At 43.4% G+C, this 24,869-nt stretch overlaps 1 protein-coding gene across 4 annotated transcripts in view; it reads left to right on the top strand.

Annotated features, from left to right (window-relative positions):
- Positions 1-24,370, top strand: part of LOC126516415 (phosphatidylcholine:ceramide cholinephosphotransferase 2-like) — a 241,920-nt gene extending 217,550 nt beyond the window's left edge. For all 4 annotated transcript variants that reach the window (XM_050166535.3, XM_072285562.1, XM_055063975.2 and 1 more), the window contains 3 exons: positions 9,713-9,888; positions 11,787-11,949; positions 22,598-24,370. In XM_050166535.3, coding sequence (XP_050022492.1) covers positions 9,713-9,888; positions 11,787-11,936 — 326 coding nt within the window. In that variant the 3' untranslated portion in view covers positions 11,937-11,949; positions 22,598-24,370. The remainder of the gene's footprint in view (positions 1-9,712; positions 9,889-11,786; positions 11,950-22,597) is intronic.
- The last annotated feature ends 499 nt before the right edge of the window (positions 24,371-24,869 follow it).

Genomic DNA, 24,869 nt, shown 5'->3' with positions numbered 1-24,869 from the left:
GCAGGGAGATACGATCTCTCCAATGCTATTCACAGCGTGTTTACAGGAGGTATTCAGAGACCTGGATTGGGAAGAATTGGGGATAAGAGTAAATGGAGAATACCTTAGTAACTTGCGCTTCGCTGATGATATTGCCTTGCTTAGTAACTCAGGGGACCAACTGCAATGCATGCTCACTGATCTGGAGAGGCAGAGCAGAAGGGTGGGACTAAAAATGAATCTGCAGAAAACTAAAGTAATGTTTAACAGTCTCGGAAGGGAACAGCAGTTTACGATAGGTAGCGAGGCACTGGAAGTGGTAAGAGAATACATCTACTTAGGACAGGTAGTGACTGCTGATCCAGATCATGAGAGTGAAATAATCAGAAGAATAAGAATGGGCTGGGGTGCGTTTGGCAGGCATTCGCAGATCATGAACAGCAGGTTGCCATTATCCCTCAAGAGAAAAGTGTATAACAGCTGTGTCTTACCAGTACTCACGTACGGGGCAGAAACCTGGAGGCTTACGAAAAGGGTTCTACTTAAATTGAGGACGACGCAACGAGCTATGGAAAGAAAAATGATAGGTGTAACGTTAAGGGATAAGAAAAGAGCAGATTGGGTGAGGGAACAAACGCGCGTTAATGACATCTTAGTTGCAATCAAGAAAAAGAAATGGGCATGGGCAGGACATGTAATGAGGAGGGAAGATAACCGATGGTCATTAAGGGTTACGGACTGGATTCCGAGGGAAGGGAAGCGTAGCAGGGGGCGACAGAAAGTTAGGTGGGCAGATGAGATTAGGAAGTTTGGAGGGTCAACATGGCCACAATTAGTACATGACCGGGGTAGTTGGAGAAGTATGGGAGAGGCCTTTGCCCTGCAGTGGGCGTAATCAGGCTGATGATGATGATGATGATGATAATTGCTATCTTATCAGAGGCTCGTGAGCCATGCCAAAGTGTCATGCAGAGTTGCTTTTGAGGATTTATTATGAAGCCCTTCTAATTGTGGCTGTACACCGAACTCTGTTTAGATTTGTTAATCATTGTACTACTGAGAACTGATATAGTTACTATATGATATAATATATTGAGAACTAATAATAACCGGAGAGAACGCTATTCTGTCTGAGACTACTGTTTTTGAGTCTTTAGAAGAGCACTGTTTTTTACACCAAATCTGAGCTCACTTTATCTTCATATCTCTTTTTAGGATCTCATTAGCCCCCCTGCCTTCTTCCCACATGTAGGGTAGCAAACTCGACAAAGTCTAGCTAACCTCCTTGCTTTTAAAGCGAAGCTTTCTTTGCTTCTTCCTTTGACTTTTCCATTGCTGCTGTTGCTGCTGCTGTCTTGCACGCCACATTGGGGAGTGGTTCAGAGCATTTATATACATGGCAGGAGTGTGGCAGAGAGGAAAAGTGGCGCGAGAAACTTGTTTGGACCTTTCCATCAACGGTCATCACAACGCCCTCTGGAGTTACCTGAGCGTCGCTACAATAGACTTTTGACTGCTGTAATTATTTGTGACCCCCTGCAGAAAGAAGCATTGCAGAAACTGCAGCACTTACCTTTGTGCTAACGTGCTGCAGTCTGGAGGAGAGATAGATAGAAGGATAGAGAGGAGGTTGGGAATAGAAACAGAGAATGGGTAGAACCGACTCAGTTACGAAAACACTACTACTAAACATGACAGCGATTGTGGACAAAGTGGGTAAATTTAACTTCAGGGTATGGTCCGGTATGTTTCTGCTATTTCGGAAAAATAAACAAATCCATATGTGTCAAGCAGGCAACGGACAGAAAGCGTGCAGATGCAAAGCCACAATAAGGCGCCATAGCATCCATGTGACACTACAGAAGTGGCTGCATGTGAAATCAACACTTCTGTGCCTGCTGCATTAACTTTGCAGCTATTGCGTTGCTCGAGGTCACTGGTTCAGTTGCGAGCATGGCAACCGCGTTTTGACAGGGGAAAAATACAAAAATGCTTGTGTACTTAGATTTAGGTGCACGTTAAAGAACTCTAGGGGGTGAAAATTTATCCAGATTCCACCACCACAGCATGCCTCATAATCTTATTGTGGTTTTAGCGCGTACAGCCCAATAATTCAATTAAAGTTTAACACTTCTGCCATAATGCGATGTACCATGTGAGGCAAGGAGAATGCTAACCTACTCTGAGGTTATGAACAATGGCACACAACAATGCCTCAAGCAAACATGTCTCACTGTGTGTTCTGTGCACTGCGCAAACAAACAGCAGTGGAGCACGCAAGGTAACATTTAACATCGATTCACCACTCTCGTATTGCATTGAACTCTGATGGAAATAAACGTTTGCAGTCAACATCACCGCTAATAATAGCTAATCAAAGCAAGCAGCACAGAAAGCTTCGCTTACATCGATTGATTCCCTCAGAGCGTGGGATCTGCATAATTTTTTCTTACTTCCCTTTCTCTCTTTATGGTCTTTCTTTTAACCTTGCGTGCGGCACATCATAGAGTCATTCCCTTTTTCATCATGAGAACCCACATAACAAATTTGTAGTGGCTGTTCACAACAGCTGCCAAGGAAGATGACAATCGGCCAGGTGCGAACTTAGAGCACTTCAGGCAACCAGGCCAGGAAAGCATGCTGTTTCTCTGGCCAGCCACCACTGAACATTGCTACCGCTCACAATAAAAGGTAGACAGCTGGCACATGTCTGCCTTTTATTGTGGCAGCGATTAGCAGTGGAGGCCAGCCAGCAGAGCAGTGTGCCGTCATCCTGGCCCGTTCAGTGGCAGCAGTAACAAACTTTTGTACAAGCTGGAAAACCTTTCTTCCGAGTTTGTTCATGGCTCAAGCACTGCTGTACGACTTATTCAGCTGCTAATTCAGGCAAGAGTTCTTCACTCTTAGTATGTCGCCCTTTGTGGCATCAAAGAAACAGAATTACATGCAGCTAGATGTTCATGTCAAAATATACTCTAGTTGTTTTTAATCTTGATTGTTCAGTATTACCAAGTATTGTTCCAGGGTGGAAACAGATTTATAGTTGCACCATGGAGGGGCCGCAAGAGAAAATTTTAGATTAATTGAAATGACCATGTAAAGTTGTTAATGTTTGAAAATAAATTTTGTTCTCCATATTGAAGCAGTAAAATTAGTACAACAGGCTCTTGGTAAACAAATTGTGTTTTAGTGGAACTGCCAGTTAAGCAGAATGCATCTGTCGACTCTGGCTGGTGCTTCAGAGCAGAAATTTTTACTTGCTTCACTTACACCGAAACCTTCATTTTGTCAAGTTTGGCCAAACAGAACTGGAATCAAAACTATTCTGCATATGATAAATCTATAAGAAATAATGCTGGGCACATCTGTGATTTGTAAGGCCAGCAGACTTATGTGTGTCACAATACCTGCCAACTCCACCTCCTTGTTTTTTATTATGTTTATGTATTTAGGTTCCTTTTACCATTTTACAAATGTTGCATCAAGATTTATGAAAAATAAGTTCTGTTTGTGAAAAAGTTCCTCTCATTGGTCTCCGAACTTTTCAATGAAAGTCTTCTGATGGGAGTACTTGCTTCGAGCAAGTTTATACAGATAAGTTCCTGAAGCAGGTGAAATGGGCAGCAGCAAATTCGTGGAAAAAGTTACCGTGAGGATCTAAAAACAATGCATTGCTTATCAATATCTGCTGTTCAAAACTTTATTCTGTTTGTATGCTGTGTCTAAAGGTAAATGTTCATTAATTAAGTGCGTATTATCCCCAACAAAATAAGTGTCTGTGCAACTAAACTGCCCTTCTTGGTTTGTGCACAACATTTTACGAATTTTAAAGTTCATAAGTTGGCAGGTATGATGTTGCCATATAGCAGTGGTAACAATGGGCGAGTTAAAAAGAAGGAAAGAAAAGCCTTTCACTATAGTTCCATTAAACATCTTATGCAAACAAAATGGCTTACTCTGTGTTTAACCTATTCACTGATACAATATCATCAGAAAATTGGTTGGGAGTGTAAACACACTTACGCTTTTCTTTTACGTATGCGTAATACCCACATCAATATAAAACACATTGCCTAGAAATTGTGGTCTAAATGTGTATGCCATGAAACTGTGTACTTCATCATCCTACAAGAAATGCTATGATAACATTAGCTGTGTGCAAGTGAGTCATCGCACATTTGGTTTGAAAGCTTGGCGATTATCATGAGCAACTACTATATCTTTGATGAATGTGCGCCCACAGTGCACAAAACTAATTCTCTAATTTAAACAGCAGTACCTGCGCAGTTTGCAGTGAGATTAGAATTGAGTGCACTTAGTTAAAACAGGGTGTCTACCAACTGGGGAAAACGGGAATTCTCAGAGATTTTGAATAGTCTGGAAATACTCAAAGGAAACCCAGAGAATTGGTGCTTCTATCCGGGAAAATTAGCTGCAATTTTAATTAAGGGAACATAAGTCGTGGCAATGCTGGCTCGAGTAACAGAGAGGGATCGTAAGGCATCGTCTTTGACGCCGTGTTGTCGGCTGGAGGAGTTGAGTTGCCAGTGTACAGTCAACAACCGACTTTTCGGACCCCCGATAATTCGTACGGCTTCGCAGCACCACCACGTACCCCACAGAGTCATTGTATAAGAACGTATTAAATTTCGGACGCGAGAACCCTTCGCCGTTCGATATTCCGTACTTTTTGCCGTGACCGCAGCTCCGAAATGGCATTAATCAAAGCCACCACCACCGCCTCGAACCAGCGCTCTCGCACGCAGATCCGCTGACAGCCGTAGCCACCACCACCACGGCAAACGCTAGGCCTATAGCTGCTTCGACGTTCGCTGTTAAGCTTCTTGCCGTTCGGCACCGTGTTTTTCATTAAAATAATTCGCCGCTGACAGCAGGGGCACCGACTGATGGGACCTTGTGGTCCTCGCGATTGACTTGGGAAAGCGCGGCGCGTTGCATAATGCCGGTTCCAGAAAGTCAGCTTCGCCTCAATACAGTACGCGGTGAAGCATAACAAGCGTGGGAAAGGGCAATTGTCACGGAACGCAGTATGTATTCCTTAATTATGCACGCATCCACCCGCCATCTCCTATTACAGTACGAGCACCGGTATGCCTAATATGTGTACTGGCAGGCCTTTGGGATGTGCCTGTGGCGTTTTGAGCCCTTAAGGGCAGTAAAAATACATGCATTCATTCTTTTTTTCGAATTGCCCAATTTTTCGGACGTGTTCGTGGCCCTTGGGGAGCCCAAAAAATCTGACGTTGACTACAACTGACCAAGAGGATGCCTCAGATGGGGCAAACGCGCGGTGGAAGGACGAGAACAGAAAGGACCTACATATGGAGGAATGAACAGGAAAGGAAGTGTGCTGTTGCTTTTTCGAAGTAGCTTGAGCTCAAAAAACAAAGTGTTGGCTGATGCCGAGATGCATGTGTCCCTCATCCAGACCAAAATAAATTCTTTAAAGCAGTGAAGTGCAACACTGAGGCGTTGTGCACGGGCAAAGAGTATGTCAGGACAGTTGAGGCTGACTTTCCAGTTCTTGAGAGAGAATCTCACTTGTGGCAAAGTTCGGGCCGCATACCAATGAGCTTGCTATCAATTGATAGAAATAGCTCATATCCCCTTCAGTCACGGCGTCCTCATTTGTGGACACGACCTATTCTTGGCATTTCTGTACAGTGGTAGCAAGGAATAGAGCACAAACATTAAGCTTAGGGTAAATTGAACATTCTCATAACCTAAATTACTTCCATTTTACTTCTGAGTGATATGTATCATTACAGAGTACTGCTTTGGTGAAGGCACTGCCGTGATTTACGTGACGTTTGACGGTAGTAACCTCGAAATATATATATATTTTTTTCTTTCTTGAAATGCTTGAGGCCAATGATTAACTTGTGCATGTAATCCAAGCAGGGATTTAATCCTTTTTATGATGAAACGTAGCATGACTGACTTTACAATATTCAAGTATTTAGTTACTCTGTAAATATGATGACTCATCATAAAATGCTCAGAGTCATTCTACCACCTTGATTTGCTGTCAATGGAGTCTCAAGCATCATGTATCGACAGTCGATCATAATTCGTGACTGAAGGGGATATTTGAAAATACGTTCTTCTGTATGCAGCTCCTTTTTATTCGTATTTGAGAATGTTCAACTCGATTTGCAATGAGCTTTACCATTTTTTTTTTTCGAAGAAATATTATTCACTGTGCATTTTACTAACCCCTCCCTTCTGATTTCTTTTTGAATAAAATAAATCCTACTCCTTACTATTCAAACTGGATTAAGTCATTTTTTTTAGCATGCTTACTAGAGAGCGACAGCATCGGGCGACATGGTGTCGGCCCGTTTTGACATAAAACAAAGCTCTGTGTCACTCAAGGAATTTCGCAAAGGCACTCGGGGAAAACCGGTAAAACTCGGGGAATATAGAAATGACATCTTGGTAGACACCCTGTTAAAAGCATGATGTCTCCCATTCGACGCAGCACTCTTGAACCAGAACGTGTTAAAAACCTTTTGTACAGTACTATCACCAGGTCTCTGCACTGAAGATTTTCAGCAATCCATGCACAGTGTTTTCCTGTTAGCAAATCTAACGGGCTTCCTCTTCGTAACAATATTTTTTCTTGGCTATGCCTTTCTGACACAATCTTAGCAGTGTACTAGTTAACTTTGCATAATTTGGAAACATTATGCAGTAATAGGTTGAGTGTCTTTTTATATTCGAAGTGCACTTTGAGGTTACATCAGTGCTTAGTCTGTTTACTCTGTGCATGATTTTCATATTTTTAAAAATCTAAGCACCATCCATGCCACCGTGCCCTCTTTCTTTCCTCTTTCTTTCTTTTTTCCCCATGCCCGCTGTAATGCAAGTGAGGGAGCAGCACTAATTCTGAGGCACATAAAAAGTACAGTGTTCAAGATTAGACCTTTGTAGGCATCCATTTGCAGAACTGTGGAGGAAGCAGGTACGCTAGGCTCCCACATGTGGCTACTATAGACCAGGAAGCAGGTGTTCCTGATGTCGTGAAAAGTCTGTAGACTCGGAGTTAATGGTGAACACAAGAAAAAAAAGTTGCAACAGACATGTACTGCTTTGCAAAATTTCAACCCAAGCTCCAGCAAAACAGAGTTTGAGACTGAGGCTGCAGGCACCTTGCGCCCTTTTTATCATCACCTTGAAGTGTTTTCCTGGCAGAGAGGTGCTTCCAGTCCTTGTGAAGCATTTTTACAACCCTTGTAACACCCTTCTCTGTGCCTCCATAAGCTGTGCCAAGCTAGAGTTGCTGCAATAGCAACATTGACTGCTTACATTCAATGCTCTCAATTTAATACTTCTGAACTTAAATGTTTTCAATGGTTAATTCTAAGTGCAGGGGAACTCCTGCGCATTTCTCCTGCACATGCGAGCAAAGTTTCAGGTAGTAGTGTCGAGTTGTTTGTGTACAGAAACAATATAAAATTTCATTTGCTGTTTGGAAGAGCATTTCTCTGGCAGCTCTCAAAATTTCCTGTGACACCTCCAAGACACTTTCAATTTTGAAATTTTATCCAGCATGTTTCCAACAATGCTCATATGATTTCTACAAAGTCTCATTTCAGTATATCTGGTAGTTTGCAAACAGCAAATATTTTTGCCAGCCAACAGGAATCAAGAAGAACCACAACAGCACAAGTTTGATAAGTTCTTACGGCACCTCCAAAGAACCACATATTTGTACTACTCCAGCATATTTACTCCCCAAACACACTTTATTCCTCCAAAGTTTCATATTGATATGCTCTGCGGTTCTGAAAGGACATTCTGTTGAATGCCCCATGGAGCTTCAAAGTGCAATTAACAGAACTTTGGCAATTTTACACACCACACGTAATTACCATACACCCAACATCAACTGCAAATTTCATGGCTCTATTGCCAATAGTTTTCTGAATAACTTCTAGAAATTTTAAGCAGACATTCTTCACTGCATCTAGCAGCTTTGCTATTTAAGTACTCATTCCCACAATAAGTACTGTTCACTACTACCACATGACTTGGTATAGTCGCTCCCTTTTGCCGGTGCTTGATAAGTGGTTAATGGTGCTGTTTGAGCTGCTAATCTATTTGCTATTGGCATTTCTGATATAGCATTGGTTCAAGCAATCAAACCTCATGTTTGACAGTAAGGACAGGCTTACATTTATAAGCATTTTTGTTTTCTCCTTCTTTCATCTAAATACGATGGAAAAAGGGGTGGTTAGATTTAACTCTTTCCTTACTGCTAGAAATGGGCTCATTTTCAGTGCATTTATATTTTAGCGTTTTGCTTCAAGACATATTAGTCGCAGCGTATACCATGATACATAAAATTATAGTTTGGTCACTGGTGTATTATTGAATGGCTGTAAAGTAATAATTGCTCAGACAGTTTTGGAGAATTCGCACATGAAACTTTAACGAAGCGTCTTAAGGAACGTGAAAAAATGTAATCTGCTATTTTCGCTATGAGTACTGAGAGTAAAAAAAATTTGATATATACAAAATATGCACCTGGCTACTAGTAACCAACTTTTGTAAGCCAGACCTTGCACAAAAAAAATCATTAGAGATTTATTTACTTCAATACTAGCCATTGTGATGCCCATGCAATGTGGCAAAGGAGTAGCTTCGCAAAATGTAAATGCACAGGGAGCACTTGTTTTTACTCTATTACAGCAGGCACCTGGTACGTTTTTTTTTTTTTTTTTTTTTTTTTTTTTTTTTACTGCATTTTTATGCGCTCGAAGCAATGGTTTTCAGGTCAGGCAGCATGCAAAAGCCTCCTCATACTTCATTATTGTGTTGATGAGCTTTTTTGTGCAAGCAAGCCGGTCTAGTGCGCGTTCAACTGGCACTGAAGCCTCCACATGCTTTATTCAGTTCCTGTACAGTAGTTCACAGTAAATGTAGAGTGTTACACAATACCGTAGAGTAATGAAAAAGGGGCCGTGCACAAGTAGTGTTCAAAATGTAAGAGATTAGACTGCTATTCAAGCTTTGGTCGAAGGTCAGTTTGAAATCTACTGCGGGCTCTTGTGTGTATAAAAACTCCCCACAATGGACAGAATGGCTCATAATAATTCGTGCATACGCTGTCGAAATGCCGATGGATAAAAACAACCCTTGAGGAGAACAATAAAATTGCACTTGATGTTACTCTAAGACACTTATGAAAATATGATACACTCATGAGCATCTACCATTGTTTGAGACATCATTAAAGAAGCCTAGACATCGGATTGGAAAATTAGACAGCATGAAACAGGAGCTTGTGTGTCTTCACTGATGCTGTCATTTAAAATTTAGGTGGCTGAGTTGAACAGAGCACAAATTTACGTTGTTTGATTGCGGAAGTGCTAGAAGCACTGGAGGCTAGTTTTGGCGATACTTCCAATTGAAGATTTATTTTTCCAGACTGCCCAATCTGCTAAAAACTGTTAAGTTTGAACAATAGTTAAAGATCAGTCATCATTTGAGACTGCGCATGGCATTACAAGTAGAACAGTTTTAACAGAAATGTGTAACAACATGTAGAAAAACTGTCAATCAAAGGGATTGATTTCTATAGGCCCAGTAAAGAATTAGTTAAGGAAACGTGGTATGTGAACCTTAAAGTGCATTGTTTTTGTTAAGGTTTCATACCTGTTGTCGGGATAAATGAATGCCTACTTGGATCTTTTTTCTCTTTTGGAAGATTCCCCTCAGCGCTGTAAATACTTGCACCTGGTCTACCTGGTCCTGAGCACAGTGGGGATACTCATGGTGCTACTGTCGCGCGGCCACTATACTGTCGATGTGGTGATTGGCTACTACGTCACAAGTAGGGTGTTCTGGATTTACCACACCCTTGCAAACAACATGGCTCTCAAGGTAAGCACATGCCCATAAAGTAGTGATTATACAAGATCAATAGTGAAGTCTCATTACTACAAACGGCAGATTAACAATTTTTCAGATTAGCAAAAATTTAAGAAATCCCCAGCCAAAAGCCTCTTGTATTAGTGTAAAAATATTTGAGTACTCGAATTTCAAAACACTGAATATTTCAACATAGCAGCCAAAATTTTATGCTTTCTCTGTATTAGAAGCACCTCAACATAAAGAATTTGTGACCTGAGATATTGTGCATATTTGTGACCTACAAAACTGAAAAATTGGCCGCACAACCATCAGCAGCAAATATTCCTGTTTGCACCAGCCCATCACCATTGCCCACAGTAACGGCAGCCCACAGTAATAGCAGCCCACAGAAATAGAAACTACACTAGTCAGCGCCGTTGGCATGGCACTGCCATTCAGCAAATCAACAAGATTGATCAGCAAGTAATCAAGTAACGAAAGAAAAGCGATAATATTCATGGATGCTTCGAGGTTTCGGTAATATTTGATGACAATGCGCAGTGGCGCATCATGTGCACATCTCAGACATGCGAACTCTGCAAGTTCTCACTACGCACTTTACTAACTGCCACCTGTGTTATCAGCGAGCTTAGGCATAGTGGGCATGACATCTCAAGACACATTCTCTACGTTCTGAAGAAACACACTGCTGCATGGTTCATTTGTAATAGTCAGTGTGATTACCATCACCCTGCAGCATTGCATTTCATCCTAACATGCGCAGAAGCATGACACATAATCTCACTGTTGGTGTGGTGCACAGACATACCGGGCACACGCTTGCCTAGTGTTGAAAGATCTAAGGTCTGTGTGAGGCGTGCACAAAACTAGGCAGAGATGACACATAAACACCTATTTTCACTCCTACCCTGTGGAATCCTTGTCATAAGCATAAACGCATTTGTGGATATAGTTCTTTCAAATGTAGGCTCTTGTTTCATTTAGTTTTTAATGCCAATTTGCATGATGTTAATTCAACAGTATTTCAAAACCACAAATGTTTTCAGTAGTCCCATGAGATTCGTGATGTCAAGATTTCATTGTATTTGAGACATCCACATATGGTTGTTCAAAACAGAGTTACAGTGCTTTTGGCCAAAAATTACTATCTTGTTTTGCCATTTGGTGTACTTTGCTGTTTGCCAACTCCATTGGGTTTACGGAATTGCTTTTATGTATCACGAAACTTCCTAAGAGCATTATGTTGGCCAGTATTCAGGCAGCAACTCACGACCGTGCTTGATGTGATAATTAGACAATCACTGTGACAATTGCCAGTGGCACTTAGGTACGTAGCTGAACATTAACAGTGCGTGCAGTTAGGCCAGTTGATACAGCTTATTAAACAGCGCTCTGTTATGTGGTTCTTCTTATGTGTCCTGTGTCGCACTGTTAGAAACCTGCTGTTTACTTGGCAAAAGTTTTGAGAGTACTAGCCCTGGTTTGTAATTTTTGTTTTTAGGGAACCGAGTGGTAGGATGTTCTTGTTGACGCTGATATGTATGGCCTTATCAGCAAACTATCATCTCTGGATTTCCTACTGTGATATATCCAGCAAAGTGCCTCTAACCATAAAGTTAACCAAATTATAGATGAAGTCCCTCTTCACAAAATTTATCACATAGACACAAGACGGTTACAACAATTAATGCTATAAAACCTAAAATTTGCACCTTAAGACCTTTATTCTCACACACTTTTTTTCTTTTAGACTTGAACATTTTCTTGGTACCTAGCTCTAAAGGGAGGTTTATAGATTTTGCCAGCCATTTCAATGACATTTTTAGGATAACTATCGGGGGTTTTTTTTTTTTCTATTTGATTGATGTGATTGCCTATTTCATGACCCCATTTTTCTACACTTGCAGGTTGCGTCTCAGAATAACTACCTTTCGCGGTCATGGTGGTTCTCGCTATTCACCTACTTTGAGAAGAATGTGGGAGGCGTAGTGCCACGCCAATATGAGTGGCCTCTGCCGTGGCCCCGGAGGTGGCTGCCACGCACTCGGATATCCTAGCACCGCACACAGGGTGAGCATTGTGCAGCAGCAAGTACAAGGAAGCACGCAGGTTGTGAAAGGTCTAGCTCACAGCTCCAAGCATGTGGCCCGCAAAACATCTGGCGACGGCTTATGCCTGTGCTCACTTTAAATGAACAAGGATGATGTGCCCACAGCTGACTGTATGCAACTTGGAGACAATTATTTGTTAGCTGGTCCACGGCTCTGCTTGCTACAAAAAATGCACCAATGCTATTGTCACTGCACCATGACACGCAATATACAAATGGAAAACAGGATTGTAATTTTTAATCCAAAATTGTGGGTGGGCTAGCACTTTTTGTGGTATTTTTCTTATTGGAGCACAAACCCTGGGTATCTGCAGCCGCATAAAAGGGAGCATTTCCATTCATGGTGGCCATTGCTGTGGGCAGGGTGTCTAACCAAAATGTTTTTGGATTCAGTTCAAGTTCAGGCTTCTGCATATTTTCCAGTTCAATTCAGGTTTAGCTCCGGAGCAAAAATAGAATGGTTCGAACTAGTTTAAACCAGTTCATATGCTTTGTATTGGTTCAGAAGTAAGGAGAATGAAAGGTACTAGAAAACCTTTTTCAGCCTCGCCTGCCAATTTAATTGAGCGAAGTATAGTTTATTTCTACGCTTACATGGCGTGGACCGATGTACCTCTGGTACAGTGAAACCTCATTAAACCATAGTTGGCCGGAGCTCGGAAAAAGTCTGTACTAAACGGTAGCACTGCTTAAACGAAATAGCGTGAGATTGCCCACTTACCTGTCAAAAATGGAACTCGGAGAGAGTGCGATGAAAGGGGAAAAAACATGCAGTATTTATTCACTTCGCTCAAGAAAAGTGTTATTTTCATTTGATGCAGCGACGACAGCGGCCTTAAACTTATTGAAGCTGCAAGCCAGCTTTTCAGCCAGCCCCCTCTTCTCGGCAAACACTCGCATGGCAGATTCCTCGTTGGCGTTGCATATTCTCCGTGCATGGGCACGGTAGCATTGCAGAAGTCGCGGGGTGCCTTTTTCATTGCGGGGTGCTGTTCTCGTCGCGACGATTGCATTCATGAGGCTGACGTAATGCGCAGTTTCTGCCACTGTCTGCTCTCAATCACCCGTCCTGTCGCTTTCCGCGTCATCGTCATCACTGTCACTAGGCGGCACTTCGGCAACAACTGAGGCAACGATGGCGAAAAGTTGAACCTCATAGCCGACATCATCTCGCGGTCGCAGCAGCTCTGCCAAGCAACTTCTTTGCATTCCGAATGCCGCACACTGTCGTCAACAGTAGATCCGTGTCGCGTGCCAGCGCCAACTTCTTCGTGTCTCGTTCGATAGCACGAATGATGTCTAATTTTTCTTCTATGCTGAGCACCCGGCGTCTTTTTTATCCAAGCTTTGGCATGACAATAGTCCTTGCTTGCACAACGCCACAACGCTCTCTGGCACGGCGTCGAAATGATGCTGATGTTGGTATGGCTTCATGAGCAAACGCACAGGGTGTTTGGAGGCCATTGTTCTGATCTCTGAGGCTTGTTGTTCTGCCGGGCCGCCCGATGGAGACGACACAGCGCTGTGTTTGCGCGCTGAAAAGTGGAAACACTGCGTGTCAACCGATACGTACGCAATAAGCTGGTACTGTTTATGCGGATACAAAATACATTATGTTCAGTGGCCGCTGATTCGGGGATTTGACTTTACTACTTTTAAAACAAAACTACTGTTCAAGCGAGTACGGTTTAACAAGGCTTTATTGTTTGTTTAATATTATGCAAGAAATTATATACACTGTTACCCGAGGCATGCAGGTGTAATGCATTATCAAGGGCTCAGCGAAAATTCATTTGGTCAGGCATGGCTTGGAGTGAATCATGGTCACTGACCACGTCTGAAGAAAAATTGACGTTTCTACACCACAAATGGGCTTGTTGTTCACTAAGTAGGACAAGCTAAAGTTTTTACTTATGTATGCAACACATGACATAATGAGTATGCTTAAACAGATGGCTTATTCCCTGCTGTCCAGTTCATCGTAGCTGTTGTTGACTGAATAATCAGCGATTCCAGCAGCTGCCAGGATGATACATTCTTTTCTTTTGCTGTGATAGTGGCATTGTCCCAGTCAATTTTGTGAGTATTCTTCTGGGCATGCTTGGCAATGGCATTTGTCATATGACTATTATTCTTAGCATCACGTTTGTGGTCCTTGAGTTGTCTTGAGAACTTTCTTGTTTCACCTTTCTGGCTCCTTTCTGGAGTGAGGTGGAATGTAACACGAATCGGTGCATAATGTAGTGTCGTTGAGCGGAAATACGTCCAAAATGCGTCTGTCCTGTCCACTCCGTTTCTTCCCGCCCGTATTTGCGCTCAACGACGCTACTTGATGCAACACGAATGTTTGCGAAGGGGTCAGCTGACGGCCGCCACATTCCGTGATCAATTATATTACAGCCATGTGGCACTGTACACCCATAAAACAGCTGCCAAGGTTGCCTTTCTTTTAGTTTAGCTATGTTATTTTGCAAAGTTACATCGATCTACACCGATGACCTGGTATCACTTCATGTACATGTACCAAGTAGGACAAACACCACATAGAAAATCTTGGAGTTCTAAATAAAAATATTTATTTCTTAAACCTTTCAGATGCCACTTTATCCCGTTCATTGAAAACTTACTTTCACCTCATTTCTTGCATCTTCAGAATCATAGAGTGTACAGCTGCAGAAAAGATGAAGAATTTTCATTTGTTTAGTAAGCTTTGTCAGGTTTACAGTATGTGGACTCCACGCGAAAACTCTTAACAGGAACATCAAACATAAGAACAACAGCTAGTTCAGTGTTTTGAAAATCTTGAAAAGCATTTATCCAGCCACTTTAAAAGTATAGCTGATGCATGGCATTGCAAAAAACAATTAAAGAAGTGACCCTGCCACATACAACATGCTGACACCAAGTAAATACACCTAACCAGAGTACCTTCTCACTCATTTTGCTAAAACATTTTTTACATGTTATTCAAAATTGCAGCATAATTTCAATCATAAGTTTTTCGAGATGTATGCAACATATCTTAAATGTCATTACAGTAGAACCTTGTTAAACCATACCCGCTTAAACAGTAGTTTTGTTTTAGAAGCAGTGGAGTCAAATCCCCGACTCAGCGGCCATTGAACATAATGTGTTTTGTATCCGCATAAACTGTAGCAGCTTATTGCGTACGTATCGGTTGAGACATAGTGTTTCGACTTTTCATCGCGCAATCACAGCCATGTGTCTCCCCATCGGGCAGTCCGGCAGAACAACAAGCCTCGGAGATCAGAACAACGGCCTCCAAGTGCCCTGTGCGTTTGCGCGTGAAGCCACATCAACATCAACATCATTTTAGCGTCGTGCAAGCAAGGACTTGCGTCACGCTGAAGCTCGGATAAAAAAGACGCCGGGTACTCACCATAGAAGAAAAATAGACATCATTCGTGCTATCGAACGTGACACGAAGTCGGCGCTGGCACGAAGAAGTCTGTGCTGGAACGCAACACGGGTCTACCGTTGACTATGGTGTGCAGCATTTGGAATGTGAAGAAGTTGCTCGGCAGCGCTGCTGTGACCGCAAAAAGATGTCGGCTACAAGGTTCGACTTTACGTCATCGTTGCCTCTGTTGTTGCCGAAATGTCGCCTAACGACAGTGATGAGGCCGACATGGAAAGTGACAGCACTCAAAATGAAAATGGCGCCCCGCGACTTCTGCAGCGCTACAGCGCCCGTGCACGGAGAATATGCGATGCCAACGAGGAATTTGCCATGCGAGTGTTTCCCGAGGAGAGGGGGCTGGCTGAAAAGCTGGCTTGCAGCTTCAATAAGTTTAAGGCCGCTGTCGTCGCTGCATCAAACGAAAATAACACTTTTCTTGAGCGAAGTGAATAAATACTGCATGTTTTTTCCCCTTTCATCGTACTCTCTCTGAGTTCCATTGTTGACAGGTAAGTGGGCGATCTCGTGCTATTTCGGTTAAGCAGCACTACCATTTAGTACATACTTTTTCCAAGCTCCGGCCAATTACGGTTTAACGAAGTTTCACTGTACTTTGATTAGTGCTTCTGCTGTTGATGTGTACACAATTGTGTATACAGCGTCTGAAAGGGTTAATCTTATCTTTACTTATCCGGTCTGTAGATTCGACGGGATGCTTTTCTTCCTTCTGTCACTGTCATTGTCGTCATATTGAAGCAGTGTCATGTCACAGGTTACGCCAAGCAGAACCAAAAGAATGTCTGGAGTTTGAACGCTATGGATTTCTCATGCATGGTTGGAGTACAACTGCAGCTCAGCCAACCATGGGCAGTAATAAAACAAGAAGAAGTTGAATAGGATTGTTCCGGTCTCTTACTTCAGCAAGGTGTGCGAGCACACATAACATGCTGGCATTTTTCATTGTATAAAGGCAGCCTTGGTCACAAGAATTAACAACATAGTGAGTGTCAGAATTGAGTTAAGATTATTTGAAGGTATCTAAAGGGTCCCTGAAACAGTTAGGACAAATTTTGTAGACGTGTAAGGTACAGCTAAAGTTAATCATTCGCACCACAGTTTGTGTGAAGCGTCTCGTATTAAGAGAACTACGGACAATTACAAGTTACCTTCCTCCATAGTCATGCATATTCTCCTCAACTTGTTCACTGAGTGATCAGGGCTAAGCTCCGTCTTCACTGGCTCTGCGTCAAGATGGCACACCATGTCGTCGACTTCCGGTTCTCTAGGAGTGAGCGCGCGAAGCCTCCCCAGACCCTTCACCAGCTGCTTGTCAGTCGACCCTAAGCGAGAGCCATCGAAGCAGCGTGCATTGCGAGCATTTTGTCGCAGCGCCGAACGTATCTGGTATTCCGGTAGCCACAGGCGAGCTGGGTGTTTCGACGGATGGCTGGAGGCATAAACTCAAGCTGATGAAGGAACTTTAGCGTAGACGTATGTGAGCGGCCTTATCGGTCTGCACGGTCCAGCCACCTGTTCGCGCAGAGCTTAACCAGCCAAACAAAGCGCTAATATTGCTCTAACCAAATGTAAAACATTTTAAACATTTACAAAAACAATGTGTTAACGATTACACTCCTGCGAAAAATTTACACCAGCAGCAAAGAATACATTTCGTTACTGCTACTGTGTGTGGTTGAGCTCTGTGCCATCAGGTAGCTGCACTATGCAGACCATTCACATTTGCGCTTCTGCTCATCATGTGAAACGCCACGGTCAGACGGCCAGGCCCTGTCCCCTTGCGCTTGCGTTTACCCGAATACCGGACTCTAGAAACGCTATTGCAGTAGTAATCCTCTGGTGCAAAGTGACGGCCGCAAACGCGTAAATTCTGGCGCCGATCAGATAGCGGCAGTTTGATCTTGCAAGGCAGCCGCAGATAGCGGCTGCCTTGCAGAGGGACACTATGTCGCAGCTTGACATATTGCCAGTCGCTATGTTTGTAGCCCACAGCACAACAAAGTCGAATCATGGTGTTCGTGAAAAGACTGACATCGACTCTGACCACTTAGCTCTCGTGCAAAAATTATTGCAAAATGCAAAATTATTGATCAAATTATTAATGCAAAAATTATTGATCAGAAGGACCTACTCTCACGACTCGGTATGTTTGTTCAATATTGTCAAAATCGTTTCAGGGTCCCTTTAAGTCTTGCCGGTTGCATGGAAATCGTTTGCCAACTATGGGATGGCTTTGAGCCTTTGTGAAATGTTCCCCTTCTGACGTGCCCTAGCAGAAGCTCCACAGGGCCTTGTGAACCATTTGTCAAACCAGTTCAGGATGGTCCTTCTTGTAAGTTCGGGTTCAGTTCCAATATGGGAGAAAAATAACGGTTCAGTTTGGTTCTGTTTCACCTGAAAAGGCCAGTTCAGTCCCAGTTCGATTCAACACCCTGGCCGTGAGAGCTAGGTGTGGCTCAAGGATGCTGCAGTGAAAATGTCAAAATCCCCACTTTCACTAATTCTTGCTATTCATAGAACAGTGATAGTTGCCAGGAGGTTTATTTCGCCAGCACTTTTTTTTATAAGGCCTGCAGCCCTGTACTAGTCCATTGGTTGAAAGATACACTTTGAGGAGCTGGTGATTCAGCCTGTCAAAAGAAATTTAATAATTGTGGGGCAATTGCTGTCGACAGTGTACGAGCCACCAAATACAGCAAAATCAGAAAAGGTGCCGGTACAATGTGTGGCTTCAAAGCACACTGTACTCTCTTTAAAGGTCTGCACAGGATACTAGGGACATGCTGGGTTGAGTGTGGCCGAGATAATTGCTGAGCATGATGGAGAGTAGGCAGCAGTTTTAATGCAAAGCATTTTTTGCGAACTTCAAACGTTTTGAATTTATCTATCTATCTATCTAGCCTGCTACGTTGTGATGCTGTCGTGGTCGTTTCTTCATTGGACGTATATCGGAATAGGCGTGAGGAGGCATGGCATGCATACATATAAATTATCACTGACATGGTGCCATCGCGGTTGTTTATCTCCATATATAGTATCAGAATGTGAATGAAATGCATGCATGACCTGACATGAAGGACATGCATGTAATGGCAATACTCCGCTGTTTGCGGCGACCAGAAAAGGTCACAAGCCCGCGGATATATTTTCATGCTGGCGGCATCTGGCGGCATGGGAAGAAATTACCGCCGTTTCGGTTGCCAGGGCAACCGGTCGAGCGTGTTGCTCCCGTTCGGCCGCGCGCGCCTGACTTCTACTGAGGGCACTCTCGCGCGCTTCTTTACCGCTTGTAGCCCGAAGAGCAACTGCTGCTACGTTTCAGCCATTTGAGCACAGTAAAAAATAAAACGCGTTTTCCATGACAGCTATAAGATGATACGTAGCTTCTGGTTGTAGCCAGGGCTATCTTGCTCCGTGGCGGGCGGTTTTCGGCTTGTTGCGCTTGCGAAACTGATGGCTATCTCGTTCCTAATCGCTCAAAGGGCGACCGCTTGTTTCTCGCTCTAGTGCTCACAGGGGTGCGCTTAGGAAGGATGCCGCCGTGCATGTGTTTCCGTTCCTTTTCTTTTTTTGAGACTCGCGAAAACTAGTTGCCCTAGCTGCTTGGCGATAAGAGGAAGATTAGCGGAAGTTTGCCACACGTGTTGCTTTTTTTGATGGGCACACAACAAAACAGTTTTCTTGAGTGCGCGCACCTACGCAGTTCGATTACGGCGTGCCCGCTGAAGCAAACACCCGTGTCGTCTGCTTGTCGTCTGCTTTGAGCGGGCGCCGCCGGAGTGAGCGCCGGAGCCGCCGAGCCGCCTGCCGGGCGCTGCTTTTTTTTTTTTTTTTTTTTCCCCGCTGCGGCTTCTACGACGCGCCGCATGGTGCCGCCACTGCATAGGGTAGCGTCGGCGCATGCTACAATTGTGACTTTATCTGGTCGCCCGCGCTCGCTCGCGCTGACGGGAGTTTCACCTCCTATATGTCTTACTCAGTGATGCAAGCACATGTCATGGCATGTATTTCATCACATAAATGGTATGAATGACATAATACTCTTGCGGTTGTTACTTTAACTCGATATAATATTTGGATATGAATGACATGACAAATGTAATCACATGAGTGACATGCACGTCATAACATGAATGCCATAAATTGCATGGCATGACAATTATGACAAAACATGCATGAGCATGTTGTTCCATGTCATTCTTGTCATGTCATGTTCGCATATGCGCCACACATATCCTGATACTAATCCAGTTGAAGAAATGGGCACGCCGCCATCACCTCATTTCATTCATGTGATGCGTGTCATTTCATACATGTCATGAATATCCTGATAGTAACTTGTTAGGAAATGGAACTGACATGAATGACGTGACATACATTTCTTTAACTGGATATATTCTGGATATGCATGTCACGACATTCGCGTGAAACATTAATGACATGTCATGCGATGCATGTCATCAAATAATTGGAATGAATGCTGGTCTGTATGTCAAGCCATGACATGATTCTCATTAATGTCATGACATGCATGACAATAACTAGATAAATTTATGACATCCACTCATGCATGCACAGCGGAACATTACCATAACAAGAACTTATGCCGACCTTGTGGACCAAGTTGCCTACCAACTTGCATGCCATCTGCGCTCAAGCCAAGTGGCACGCCATAGGAAGATACCAGCAATATTGGCAGCAGAAAATCATCTGTTCAGTTATTGAAAAGCAAGTTTCCCTGGAGTGTTAATTTCCGAGTGCCGACCAGCAATGCTCTGCCTCCTCGTTCCTTGCAAAGCTCGTACCGGACTTTCACAGCCCTTCTTGTCATTACCGGGCCACTTAATCAAAGATCGAGGCATGCTCTTTCCTGGTACACATAGTGTCCAAGTACGACAACGCTGCATCGAAGTCCACTATGGCCGCGAAAACGTGGCTCGGCCAAGGCGAGCAGCCGCACCACACCACTCATCCCAGTGGCTATAAAGAAGGACACGGTCTTTAGGTTGTGCTAGAGTATCGCCATCAAATCACCCATTTGTGTCCTCCAAGTGATACCACGTGCTGCCATCATTGAGCATTTAGTTTCTGCGCTTCTTACCCATATAGCATCTCCATGCTGCTCGTTCACGTCGGTTCAGTCATTAGTAAAAATCGTGCAGTCATCGTTACCATCATCCTCGTCTTGCTGCTTTGTCACACACACTCGCATTAATTCTAGTTCATTCTACTTGTGTCGCACGCACAAATACTGGATTTACACAAACATATGGGTCGACTTGGTGGCACATTGTGGAACCCTAAACAATGTTGCATAGCTAGCCAGCTGCCTGCAAAATGTTTCGCATAACATCGATTGCCACAGTTTGGGGGATCTGCACAACTTTATTTCTTAAGTGCTTCTTATTCTGCTTTATTGCATCCTTTTAAAAAATTGTTGTGGAAGATTTCTTAAAAAGTAGCGTGCTAAAAGGAGTACTGACACAAAAATTTTCTATCCCACTTTTCTTTGCTTGATCAGATAGCTGTCGACCCCGTAACTAATTTTGTGCCAGGATTCCTTCAATGCACAAAAAACTTGCTAATTATGCCCTGCTTTAAAGTGACTGTTTCAAAATGCATGCCAAATGGAGCAAGGTCTTTTGGCGTACTGTTTGTTTGCAACTTATCTCTGTACATCATGAAAATCGGAGGTAGTGGTCACAAACTGCTGACACAAGTGCCAGTCAGCCTGGTCCAGTGGTTGCAAGCCACACAATGACCATGGCTCACTGAAAGCTGGACATACATCACATTAATTATTATTTGCTCTTCCGCACTACACTTTGCATTCCACACAATTTTAATAAGCTTAGTCCCCGGCTGCTGTTGTCCTTCGAACTCATGGTTTATACCCACTATGGGGGATTGGCGGTCGCTTATGAAGATAGTGTGCTCGCAAAAGAGCCCCGGCTCTACTTACGTACTGTGCGTGTGCAGTGTGGAGCACTTAACAGCAATGTTGAAGTCCTTTTTTTTTTTGCTGCTACTATCGGCTATGCTGAAGCTCTCAATTGCTGCTGTACAAAACGAAGGCGAAGCTTTCTTTACACACACACACACCTCTCTGTCTCTCCGGCACTGGCGGCATGAGAAGCTCTCCAAGGTTCGTCTCGAATGAATCAAGGATGATCAGGTTCATGCAATGCAATGCAATGCAGTGCTTCTGTGCTGCCCTTCGATAACAATGGCAGGACGTTATGTGACAGCTTTGACAACCGCGCACGAGAGTGAGCTCTCCTTATTGCATTGTATGGTCATATAGTGCTGACCCTGAAATCGCGGCTCTTAGCACCTGTTGCACATCTAAAACCGCCCAGTAGCGCGCCAGTGCAAGAAAGTGTGCTACTAGTATCATAAGCACTTCTAATCAGTGGCATCAATAGACAATCAAATGTGGTACGTTTGTGCATTTTCGGAAGTGTGTGAATTAAGAGGGAGGGACATGGGGGTGTCGCAATTATGGCGAGACAGGACTGATTTTGCTGTTTCTTGAGGTAGCGGTTGGTGACAATCGCTGCCATACCTAATAATAGTAATATCACCATTCTTTCAACCTAAGCACTCTGGCTGCGGATAGCATGCACGCAGACAGATAGGCAGACAGAGTACGGCCAGTGGTAGGATTAGAACCTTGGCCCCTTAGCAAAGCAGCCCCATGCTCTAACCATTAGGCCACAATCGCACACATAATCCTGTCATGCCAATGCGAACTGCTCTTTGAGATGATCACCGCATGTTGATTATGATTTCCATACTATGGCACATACAATGGGCAGTTGGCCAAGAACCAGGTGGTATTTAAAATAAACAAGTAGAAATGAAGAAATACAGGGTGATATAAGATTTGTCACATTGCATAGCATGGGTGCGTGAGAGCACATGCATGTGTGCCAGTTTCCTTTACGTCAAAGACGCAGAAATGGAATGGGCAGATCGATAGCATTTCATTAACCACTTCACATATATTCCGAAATGTTCATTGGATCTGCATGACCTTTTTATTTCTTACATTCTTGTTGATCAATGGCCTTTTCTTAAGGTCTTGCTTACCATCTTTGAAGTTCAAGTGTTTTGGATGCTTAACCATGGTGTGACTTACGCCAATGCGGTGCACTTCAAATGTGCAGGTTAGGACAAGCAGCAGGGCATATGAATCTACCATGGTGTGAAGGACAGCTGGGGACAATGCTCAAGATCCCCCAGGGAGGCATATGTGTGCGCGTCGAATCTCCTCATGGCCAGCCATTTCCTTCACGCTCCGTGTGCAGTGCTGCTCGTGTGTCGTCAGCAGAAGGCCGAAGAAGTGTACTGCTTTCTCTTGTGCGTGCCTCTCTTCTGATCTGCTACTTTTACAGACAGTCAGATGCAACCAAGGAAACAATAAGCTAATCCAAGTGTGTTGTCAACGACCAGTGTTTTTTTTTTTCTCCTTGTGTCTATTTGTGTCTGTCAGCTGCTGTGTGGAACGTGTTTATTGCCCTCCCCCCCCCCCCCCCCCCATGACGGCTACTTATACTTTGTCGTCTTCTGCAAGTTTCATCTCTGCAAACATCAGTGTGCTTTGCCCTTTCACCATGTTACTGCACTATTTGCCAGTGCAAAAGACTTGCACATTGTCGTTGTTGCTTTTAGTACCTTACTATGCCAACCTTTAAAGGTGTGCCTTTCTTTTTTTCCTTCTTTATTCGTGTACATAGTGCTTTTAAGCTTTGGGCATCCTTGTTCCTTTTTTTTTTTCTTCCATAAACATAATGTACAGTTGCTCTTCAGGTAAAGAGAGGCAAAAGGGTGAGACAGCTGGAAAGTTTCAATGAAAATTGAACTTTCATAGCATGTCAGGTTTTTGCCAAATTTTGACATATTGGAGCCTCTCTTTCTCCACTGGCGGCTACATTTTTTACTATGCTTTGTGCAAAATTTTTCAGCTCGCTATTGCAGCACAAGTGTAACACCAAAGCCCGATTTCAATGCCTTTTCTGCTTTCTCTCTACATGTGTGTCACAATCGCATGCACGTCGTCAGGCAAAAGTGAAATGGTGCCAATATATAACCTCACCACGGCACTGCTGTAGGCCAGGGACAATGTGCTAGGCAAAAACGTGGGCAACCTTTTACTGTCAACAACTCCTATTGCCTACTGGGGAATGAACCATTATGCAGTATTGAAATAAAAGTATCTATAGTTGTGCTTTCAATTTAATGCATTGTCAACCCATCTCAATTTATGCAGATTGCGCTTGTGATAATGTGAGGTGATGCTGGTGTGGAACACTATGGTCAGTCTCTCTGCAAAGTATGTGGAATTGTGCAAAACATTTTCGGAAGGAAAAAAAGGTGCAAGGACTGGTTGGCTGTTTCCGGTTGGCATCTTGCTTTATGCTGTTTGGGGCAACCACAACCTGTCTGCTTTGGTTTGCCTGTATGTACATTTTCTTGTGTCTTCAGGTATGAGCCACGTACGTGTTGGTATTTAAGCCTTATACACAATTTCCTACAGGTTGTGCTTGACTAAAAGATGCCTTAATGTGGTTTCTTCCCTCTACTATAAGGATTGGATGTGCCATCTCATTCTTTTCTAACACTCTTTTTCTTGCTTTTTCTTGTACTGTTTGCCTGTAGATCTGCATGTGTATGTTGTTCTGTTGCCTTAATATGAGCAGTCGGTCAAGGCTCTCTGCAGGTGGCTTTGATGCAACAAGACTAAAGAAAAACAAAGCCAAAGTTCACGGCGTTTTGGTCATAAAGCTGCATAACACAAAAAGAATTGCGCAAACAATATTTGTCTCTGTCTGTGATAACCAGAGCAAACGTTATGCAGGTCCTTGCGATTGCTGTGTGTATAATGAAAAAAAAGAAGACCGTGCGTGAAAGTTGCAAATAAATATTTTTCGTGCCCGGCACGTAGTTGGCACTGTGTCTCGCAGCAGGCTAGCAGAATTTCCTAAAGGACATAAAAGGGTGCCATGAGACAGGATGGGGCATGAAATAAAGACAACAGTGATCTTTGTTTACCTGAGGTACTGGTTAACTATGACGCTATATCGTAGTGGAAAGGCCACAATTCTTTCCATATACATTGCACAACTTGTTACAGGAGGTCGCAAATCTAGGTGCGCCTTTGAAGTTGTGTGTGCGAGGTTCCTGGCAGTTCTCATTTCAGTGCCAGCATGCACTCATGCTCAAGTACATGAAGACACTTCTAAATGATTGGAAAATCCACATGTTGATAATACATAACTGCCATTAAAATAATATTACTGCCTCTTCGAGAATTTCTAACAGGCAGTGGCGCTCCTGCACAATACACGATTTCTGCGTTATTAGAAGCACAGGAGTCCCCCTCTTCCTGCGCACACTGTCGTATATGCCAAGAAGAAAGTGCAAGGTTTGACAACAATG

This window comes from Dermacentor andersoni, chromosome 1, assembly GCF_023375885.2.
Source record: "Dermacentor andersoni chromosome 1, qqDerAnde1_hic_scaffold, whole genome shotgun sequence".
In the NCBI taxonomy this organism is placed as follows: domain Eukaryota; kingdom Metazoa; phylum Arthropoda; class Arachnida; order Ixodida; family Ixodidae; genus Dermacentor; species Dermacentor andersoni.
The sequence above is the reverse complement of the archived record's forward strand: the minus strand, read 5'-3'. Positions and strand labels throughout refer to the sequence as shown.